The sequence below is a fragment of the Octopus sinensis genome, linkage group LG16, assembly GCF_006345805.1.
Source record: "Octopus sinensis linkage group LG16, ASM634580v1, whole genome shotgun sequence".
Classification (NCBI taxonomy): Eukaryota; Metazoa; Mollusca; class Cephalopoda; order Octopoda; family Octopodidae; genus Octopus; species Octopus sinensis.
The window spans coordinates 10725121-10735489 of record NC_043012.1 but is presented as its reverse complement, the minus strand read 5'-3'; the positions used below and the strand labels follow the sequence as shown (position 1 = coordinate 10735489).

Genomic DNA, 10369 nt, shown 5'->3' with positions numbered 1-10369 from the left:
TATGATGGTGGCTTATGTTACAAACGGTAGAGAGGGTTGCAGTAATGATTATGTTTCCTTATAATTGTAGTGTTGGTGGTAGTACTTGTGTGGTTGTAATGAAGACTGAAAGTCACAGCAGTTGTTGTAAAGTCCCAGGTTATCCTTGATTGAACAGACTTCTGATCAAAGACCTTCCACTGTGACCATCCCGTCTTTTTTTTTCTCGGGACTATGTTATCCAAACTGTGCTAGGTTATCTGGCGAAAGATCTTCGACTGTGACCATGCCATCTTTTTTAATTTTTTTTTTATGCTCAAGACTATGTTACTCAAACTGTCCTTCACTAAAAATTGTTTGGACTTGGCTGCTATTTCCGCCGCTGTGGGTTCGTCAGGAAGCGGGAGGTCGCTGATGATTTATTGCAGTAAACCTTGTCTTGTTACAACACTATGGAAAAGGTGTGGAGTGGTTGGGGAGGATGTTGAAGGAAAGTAAAGAAGGGAAGAGGTGGCAGTGGTGGTGGTTGTGGTGGGAACTGACACGTTTTTTTTGTTTCGTTTTTAAACGGAACCTCAACCCTCTCTCTCTCTGTTTCCCCCTCTTACCTCTGTCCACTGACTTTCTTTTTCACTCAACTCATCCTCTCCACCACCACCACCACCATGCTTACTTCTTTCTCTCCTCAGCCTCTCTGTCTCCCCACCTTCTCTACACCTTGATTATTGTACTGACAGTGTTTGGTTTTTGCTCATGTCACGCTTTTGTATGTGTACACACACACACACACACACACAAAGTTGAAATTTATAGAAAAACAAGGCGAAGACAGGTGTATGAACAACAAGCGAGTGTACTAATGAAAAAGTCTTTTATATTTTGAGCCTATGCACTTCAGCGGAAAGGAATAAGAGAGAATAAACAGAGAGAGAATGAAAAAACTTGTAGATTTCAGCGGTCTAGGTGCAGGCATGGCTGTGTGGTAAGAACTTTTCTTCCCAACCACATGATTCCGGGTTCAGTCCTACTGCGTGGCACCTTGGGCGAGTATCTTCTACTATAGCATGGGCTGACAAAAACCTTGTGAGTAGATTTGGTAGACGGAAACTGAAAGAAGCCCAAGTGTGTGTATATGTGTCTGTCTTTGTGTTGTCTCGCACCACCACTTGAACTGGTATTGGCATGCTTCCTTTCCAGTAACCTAGTGGTTTGGCAAAGAGAAGGATAAAATAAGTACCAGGATTTAAAGAAATAAGTACTGGGGTTGATTCATTCGACTCAAAATTCTTCAGGACGTTGCTGCAGCATGGTCACAGTCTAATGACTAAAACAAGTAAAAGATAAAATGTAAAAGGTGTGTGTGATCCACTTGGAGTGTCGGGTGGAGTGATTAGGTGTTGTAATGAGGGAGAGGAGAAAATGACCAAATGCTAGATGATGGTAGGGAGAGATTGAAGAATGATGTTGTTGTTGATGTTATTTTGCCCCAGGTCAACCCGAGTCAAACAGAGCTATGATCAAAGACAGCTGTGACCATCCTGCCTTTTTGTCCTACAACTAACCCAGAACCACGTTGTCCAGCTTACCCTTTGCTTAGATTTGTAAGGAGATTAAGCTGCCATTTCTAGTAAGTCAGACAACCACACGGAGGCTCTTGTTTGTGCCTCGACTGTTTGACGATGGTGATGGTGTTGTTGTTGGCCATAATTACCTCCCTTTACGATTACCGCCCTTACCTGTCCACCATTGTTTGTCATTCGTTGACCAAACACAATCTCACTTCCCCTCCCCGTTACTTTTCATGAACGGTAGCAGTGGTGGTGGTGGGGGGGGGGCACTGCTGCTTCCGTTTCTATTCTGATTAATTTAATTGATTATCATACCTTTTTCTTCTCCCTCTTTTTTTACTGCTCTCTCCTCTCACCTCTATATCTGTCCCCTGCTGTCACTCTCTTCAAACCTTATTTCTGGCAATTCCCCTCTAGTTTTCTCCCATTCCACCCCCATTGTCCTTTACTGCCATCCTTTATTTGTTTGTTTCTTTCTTTTTCATTTCATTTTTTTTCATCTTATTCCCCCCCCCCTGCTCCTTTTGACATTTGACTCCCCCCCCCCAGGTCTTCTACCATTTTATTCCTTATGGCCTTTTGGTAGAATTTCATATTGTTAGAAAGAGCAGCCAAATTTCCTTCAACTTACACCTCCATTGTCTGAACACACACAATGTATTCCTAGATTTCACTCAAAAAGGTGATATAGTCATGTTTGGAACGTCTCTGCAATGATAGGTCATTTCAGTCAAAGATGACCTTAAGCTAAATAATAGCAACTTTCTACTCCCTCTCTTTCTCTTTCCTCCTTTTTCATTTCTTCTTCCCTTTCATTCTTTCCCACTTCTCATCTTCTCTCCCCTTTTCTCATCCTCCTCTGTTCTTTCTTTTCCTTCCTTCTCCACCCCATCATGTTTCCTTATTGTACATTGTGTTATGTTCAATAACTAAGAATTATTTTTTGCAAAAAAATTAAAATATATTAAAAAAAAAGCAATCAGGGTTGAATAGTGTCATTGAAACAAATCTCAGACCTTCTTTACTCTCTTGGCAAACTGAGTTTGTTTCAATTAACAGATAGTTGTTAATCTGCTTCTTAACCCTTTAGTATTTAAACCAATTATATCCAGCCAAAATATTCTTGTTTTATGTTGAAGCCAGCCTCACCTGGCCTCTCACACCTACCCTACAATGTTAATCAAAAAATAAACAATCACATCCTCAACATTTTGAAGCTACAAGATAATACATGGTTAAATTTTTAAAACGTGAATGAATGAGCATCAGTTTTGACAAAGTAAACTGAATGCTAAAGAGCTAGTAGTAGGATGCAGGCGTGCTACAGAGCTGTGTTCTGTGTCTATTGCTGTATTTTATCCACCCATATGGTGGCAGTGTTCTTCGTGATTGTAATGATTAAATGATTTGTGATTGACCCTAGAGCCAAAAAGTACCAAACCACTTTTCAAACACAGCTCATTCTGATTGGTCATTTTGGGACAGCAGTAACAACTTGGACCTGAATGGAGATTTTAAAAAACTTAACAAATGAAAGAATATAAAGTGGTCAGTTTTTGTTATTAAGGAGGTTGTGAGTGACACAAGACTGAACCTTGTTAACAGAGAAAATATGCAGCAGTAGAGTTATTTTAAATTACTCTGGGTGTAAACATGAGCCCTCATTTAAATATGAATCTCAAAATTGTAGTTGTGATCCCTGTGTCGGTGGCATGTAAAAAGCACCAACCGATCATGGCCATTGCCAGCCTTGCCTGGCACGTAAAAAGCACCCACTACACTCACGGAGTGGTTAGCATTAGGAAGGGCTTCCCGCTGTAGAAACACTGCCAGATCAGACTGGAGCCTGGTGCAGCCTTCAGGCTTCCCAGACCCCGGTTGAACCGTCCAACCCATGCTAGCATGAAAAACGGACGTTTAAACGATGATGATGATGATGATGATGATCTCCATGGTGATGGTACCACATAAAAAGCACTGGTGATGGTGACACACAAAAAGCACCCATTTCACTTTGTAAAGTGGATGGTGTTAGAAAAGGCATTGATCTGTAGAAACCATGCCATAACAGACTATAGAACCTGGTATAATTCCTGGCTTTACCAGTTCCTGCCAGCATGAAAAACGGATGTTAAGTGGTGATGATCATGATTTGAACAGAATCAAAAATTCTTGTAATGCTTGTATTTTCTAGTTCGTAATTTTACCCCAGGCCAGCTCCAATCCTGTTGACCTTCTATCAAGGATATTCCAGTGAGAAGGTTCTACATGTTTGCTCCATCTACTCCTAGAAATAACAGGCAAATCTCTATGAAATTTTAACCTAAAAGGATACATTATGAAGTCATTCATGACAAAGAGGCTGGAGCATCTTTGAGTTTGACCCAAAGGTACAACCTAGGGTTAAACAGCCTCATCAAAGACATTGTAGCCATGCCCATTTCCACTCTTCTCTCAGTGTATCTAGGAACACATAATCTGAGATTTGGCTGCTGTTTTTAGCAGACTGAGGGCAAGTATACAGAGCCTCCCTCAGCAGCTGATGTTTTTGTTTGTCTCAGACTTGTGGGTGATTTATTATATGTTTTGATGTATTTGACAACTTTTACCATTATTGATTCATTCATTGTCTTTTATGTTCCAATACAAGTGTGTATATGTGTGAGAGAGTGTATATTTGTGTGTGTGTGTTTCACCATTCCATACTAAAATTTCTCTTGTGTATGTTTTTTTCAGATAAGGACAAGGCCCGAACTTCAGACCTGGAGGTCCGTATGTCCTTTGCATCACGCTTCCCAGTCGATGTCTGGCCAGCAGCAATGGCTTGCTTCAAACAGGAATAATTGCACCATTCTACAAGAGGCTTTATTTTATTTTATCCTTTGGTGGTCACATTTATTTTCATTTCCTGTCCCACGTTCAGTTATGAGTTCTGAATACAGGGGAGTGATAAGATAGCTACTCCTGTGCTCCACTCTCTCTGCACACACACATACACATACACATGTATATTTATTCTCCACACACTTACACACAAACACTTTAACGAAAGGTGTCAGTTTGGTGTCTCTAAATAAAAGTAAAAAACTGCTGACCTGTTAATTCTTTAACCACCTGTAAGTATTCCTTTCTGATTCTGTGGCAACACCATTCTTCAGGCTCTCTGGCAGTGTGGTGAGCGAATAGGGGTGAGATCTGACCCAGGACTCTTTCCCAGTTTCAGAGGTTGAGTAGGGAGTGGTGCTACTTTTTTCTCACCTTCTTTTACTCTGCAGAACCCTAGGTGCAGTATAGATGACTGCATGAATCTTTGTGACAGGATTAACTTATAATAACACACACACACACACACATCAGCTATTTATGTTTTTATTTCCTAATTTGGTTGTGGTGGTGTGGATGGAACTTATTGTTCTATGCATGTGTGTTTAAGTGTGTATAACAATGAAATTCACCAAATTTAAGTTTGGCATTTGTGCTCTTTGGCAAATTTTGTGCAAACATTGTCCCAAGTCACTCCCACTTTGCCCACACACCTGCCATTCACACATACAAACGTTTGTGTGCATACATATATTGTGTGTGTGCATATGTATATTATGTGCACGTGTGTGTGTATATATATGGATATGTGTCTGAGTTTTCTCAGATTAGATGGTTTACACTCAATAATACAAATTAAACTCAGAACCTTAACGAGAAGACAGCATAATGTTTGTTCCCGTAAGAGTTGCTGTCACCCAATTGGTAGAGCAACATTGGATTAAACACTTTGCAAGTATTTAGTTTTTTTTTTTAATTTCTGGCTGCTCCCATTGTTTGTGTCATGTTTTTTGAGCAGCATTATTGAGCCTCTCTTTTTGAGCACTCAGTTACTCATGATCTTCAGTTTGTGAACATCTTTTTCGATGACGTTTTCTTTTTGTTTTTTTTTTTTCTTAATGGAAGTACTGGATCAGTTTGGTAGATTGTTGATCAGTTTCATTGATTAATGTGTTTGTCTTCGGTTTAATTTGGCTGAACTTTGCAACCATATGCCAGAAGATCGTTTTGTGAGATGTTTGAGTTCCATCTGAGATTGTGAAGTAATACCTTTCCTTTGATCTCAAATCTCCAGATGGAATTTTTGAAGGGGTGAGTTTAATTTGACAAGGAATCTGTCAGATGTCTTAAGAAATAAGTTTCAACCATGTCTTCTGAAATCTTGAACGTTAGCTGAAGTTAATCAGTATATTGTACCTCGTTGTAATCAGTATATTGTACAGATCCCTGACTCTGAAAGAAGACTTTTTTGTCTTTGAGATTCTATACAACTCAGAAGGAACTTTGATCAGTTTGGTAGAAGTTGAGATGTAAGTGAAGAAAGATTTAGGAAACTCATATGATTGAGTTCAAACCTGTTTTTTGTTTTGGAATACTAACATGATAGGATTTCACTGTTTTAGGGATCAGGGATCTATTTGAAAGAACTAAAGATTCTTGAGTATGTGATAGGGTTTAGGGCCTTGTATATGATGAGGTTTTAAGGTATGTTGTAGCATTTCATTTAGACTGGATCTCTTTGAAAAATATTCACTAGAAGGAAGGAATCAACGAAGGACCCTCCATTCTGCTATTGTTTCCCCTTAATTGTAAGATGTGTCTGTTTGAAAAGTCATTCAGTTGGAGTTTAAGGTTATTTAACAGGTACTTGCAGTGGATTCTAGATTTACTTTGATAAAACCATTATTTCTGGGTAATGAAATAAACAATCAAATCCCTGCCTGCCAAAAAAAAAAAAAGAAAAGAAACGATGAAAAGGATGCTGTCTCGATTGTGTTCCACCTTTTGTAAGTTCCCTTCTTTGGCGCCACCGTTTGTCTTTGACTGTTCACCACCACAAATACCAACTTGCCTCTTTATTGTGACCAACTAAAATCTTTAAAAAAAACTGAACCAAAAACAAAAACTTTAAAATCAAGTCTACAACTCCACGTTGTTTTTTGTTTTGTTTTTTTGTCTTAAACGTGGTGTGTAAAATGAATTAAATGATCCGAAACCAGACTGGAGCTTATCCGAAAGTCAATGCAAAATTCTTGTATCTTTACTGCTGCATTGCCTTTTTTTTTTTTTTTTTTTTCCAAATCTTGTTTGTTGTTTTTGTTTTTTTGTATTTGAGTTTCCAGCCAACCAGCCAGCCTAATTAGTTGAATGGTGATATTCTAATAAACGAATTCCTTATTGGATTCCTTGCTTTGACAACTCACAGAAGGGTTTCTTTTCAATAAATAAATAAATTAATAAATAAATAAATGATTAACTAAAGCCAATGTATTAATGATTTGTCATTGCTTTTGTTGTTCTTAATCTTAATTGTTTATTTGTGTTAATATTACTATTAATTAAGGCAGCAAGCTGGCAGAATCATTAGCGGACTGGATGAAATGATAAGCGGTGTTTCACCTGTCACTATGTTCTGAGTTCAAGTTCCGCCAAGGTTGACTTTGCCTTTCATCCTTTCAGGGTCGATGAAATAAGTACCAGTTGAACACTGGGGTCAATGTAATCAACTCATCCCCTCCCCCCAAATTGAAGCACTTGTGGCAAAATTTGAAACCATTATTATTATTAATTGTTGCTGTTCTGAGTTCAAATTCCACTGAGGTTGGCTTTGGCTTTCATCCTTTTGGAATCGATAAATTTAAATACCAGTAAAACACTGTCACTGTTATATCAATTAGTCCCCTCCTCCAAAATTTCAGGTCTTGTGCCTATAGTAGAAAGCATTATTAATCTTGTTAAAGGTAGCTAGCTGGTAGAAGCATTATCATGCCAGACAAACTGCTTAGCAACAGTTCAGCCGTCCTCACTTTCGGCGTTCAAATTCTGCCAAGGTCGACTTTGCATTGCATTTCATCCTTTTGTGGGGTTGATAAAATAAGTAACTGTTTGACTACTGTGTTCAATGCACTCAACTATCTCTCCTCCTCGAAAATTCCAGGCCTTGTGCCTATAGTAGAAAGGATTATTAATTTTATTTATTAGTGCCAACATGGCAATGGTTGGAAATACTTTGGTTTGACCAGTGGACTAGCCACAACTATACAGCTCTAGGTTAGCAGGGAAAATAAAATAGAATTATACTCGTGTCGGTGGCACATAAAAGCACCCACTACGCTCTTGGAGTGGTTGGCGTTAAGTAGGGCATCCAGCTGTAGAAACCCTGCCAGATCAGATTGGAGCCTGGTGCAGCCATCTGGTTCGCCAGTTCTCAGTCAAATCGTCCAACCCATGCCAGCATGGAAAGCGGACGTTAAACAATGATGATGATGATGATGATTTTCATAAAGGAATACACTTAGTAACTGCTTGGTACATACATGTATAACAGTAACACTGATAGATTCTTGCATGTCACTAACATTGTGATACACTCTTGTATGGCAGAGCCCTCTGCTGGTGTCATGTAAAAAAAAAAACATCAGTGCCAGTGCCACATAAAAGCACCTGTGTAAAGTGGTTGTCGTTTGGAAGGGCATTCAGGTGTAGAAACCAAGCCAAATCAAACTGGAACCTTTGTCTCTCTCTCTCTCTCTCTCTCAACTTTCTCTGTTATGGTCAATGTGACGATCACACGCTACACACCTTCCTTCCAATCACTGCTGTAAACAGTGGAAGTGAGCTAGAACGTTAAAATTTAGTGCACTTGCACAGCAGAGTCCAAGGTCAATCTGTACCAAGTGGCTTTACTCTGCTTGCTTTAGATTTGTTACTATAGCAACCATCCGGATACTTATTGATCAGACCACATATATATACATATATATATATATAATCAATATTAATATCTATATAAATATTCAGTTCTGAATATTTTTGCTGCTGCTTAGTACTTTTCACACTGAGGCTGTCCACATTTTGGCGCTAAGCATTTAAGGACACCAGCAGATTTCAACGTGGCGGACTGGGAAGATATTTCTAAGGGTTAAGATGTGCTGAGTAAGGTAAGAACTTTGTGTCAAACCAGAAACCGGTCCACATATATACCTGTTCCATTAAATATATAGCTTTATGCTATAATGCTATATGAGACATCTTTTTCAGTTCGCTCACCCGTATACTGTTGTATCTGTTATTTTCAGTGTAATTTTAGGTGGTCCAAGTGAGGTGTTTTAACTCTTTATTTCTAGCGGGTAGATACTTCAATGTGTCCATAACGGACTTCTTATAGTTTCCATCTACGAAATCCACTCACACGGCTTTGCCCTCGTGGCAATTTGACTCAGCTTCATTGGTAATTTCAGATCATGATTGTTTTTGTTATCTTAACGATATCATTTCTTTGGTCAGAAGCCCCACATGGTGGAGCACCGCTATGTTGGCATCACTTAGCGTTCAGAGGGATATGATATTTCTATGGCATCAACTTTTCTTCATTGGATGCCAAATGCAATAGAGCAGACAAAATTTTGGCATTAGCAATTACCTCAAGATGAGGTGACTCATTTGATAGCATCAGCTTACATATGAGTTTGTAACAACCGTGAGTGATGGTAAGCTATAATCTCTGCAGCCACCAGGAATTCTATACCCTGTCATTGTACGTGAGCCAGCTGAGGTTAGCATGGTATCAGATTATCAGCATACAATGGCTTGAAGTTCATCAACTTTGTATAACTCTTGTCGAGACAATAAAATACATCGCTACTCCTTTTGATGGATTCTGCAGACTGATGGATGACATGCAGTTCTTCACGGAAGCAGAGTTGACAATTACAAGCACCAGGTGAGTAAGGAAGGGGGCTTGTCAAGAATGGTCTATTTCAGTGTTTCCCAAACTTCTTCAGGCTACCTACCCCTTAGCACCCAGGCCACATCCCTAGTGTTCCCTCTCCAACTCAACTCCGTAAACATAGACCACTTCCTGGAGCAAATTCAAAACAACTGTTCTGTATTTAAGAGATGAGGAATTATGTGCATTATTTACATTTGATGGATATTTGTCCTCATCTTTGTTGTTAACTGAACGTTTCGGCTGATATACCCTCCACAGCCTTCATCAGGTGTCTTGGGGAAATTTCGAACCTGGGTTCTCATTCCTAAGGTATTTTTCGATATTATTATTATTAAGGTCACTGCCTGGAATCGAACTCGGAATCTTGGGGTTAGTAGCCTGCGCTCTTAACCACTACGCCATATGCCCATGGTTAAGTGCGTGGGCCACTAACCCAAGATTCCGAGTTCGATTCCAGGCAGTGACCTGAATAATAATAATAATAATAATAACATCGAAAAATACCTTAGGAATGAGAACCTAATGAAGGCTGGGGGGTATATATAGCCGAAACGTGTTAACAACAAACAAGATGAGGACAAATATCCGTCAAATGTAAATAATGTTAAAAAAAACTGTATTTCACATATAAAACTTAAACTAATCAACCTATTATTTTGGGTTTTTTTCTATTATCGCCCCACTTTTCTTCAACGCCTTCTTGAATCTTTCCACCGCCTCTGGTGTGGGGCAGTCCTGCCCACTTTGGGAAACACTGCTCTATGTAATGTTGGGGAAGTTGTTTTAATGGTCTTCGATCCTCCAGATGAAGCAGGGCAGGAAGGTGTCTGGACAACTAAACGAGTGCATGTGTTGCGTGAATCTTCTCTTAAATACATTGACAGTCATACCCGTGTAGTGTCTCATGGTAGTGTGAAAGTGGCTCTGTAGACCAGTCTTTGCGAGGCACGATCGTCACAATGGTCATTGATAAAGTGTCGGATGGGGACTGTTTTGTAAGAGATACTATGTAAGCATGAGTAGCTAACTTTGACATTATAGGTATCTA

The 10369-nt window shown here is 39.3% G+C and overlaps 1 protein-coding gene across 2 annotated transcripts in view; it reads left to right on the top strand.

Moving 5' to 3' along the window:
* The window catches only part of LOC115220592 (S phase cyclin A-associated protein in the endoplasmic reticulum), a 69420-nt gene extending 62563 nt beyond the window's left edge, over nt 1–6857 (top strand). The window contains exons 4-5 of one of the 2 annotated variants that reach the window (XR_005002433.1): nt 4284–5435; nt 5507–6857. Coding sequence is in view for 1 of the 2 variants with exons in the window: in XM_029790742.2 (XP_029646602.2) it covers nt 4284–4390 (107 nt within the window). In the remaining variant the exon portion in view is untranslated. Of the gene's footprint in view, nt 1–4283 lie in introns of both variants that reach the window. The other variant, XM_029790742.2, reaches the window with a different exon arrangement.
* Nucleotides 6858–10369: the final 3512 nt, after the last annotated feature.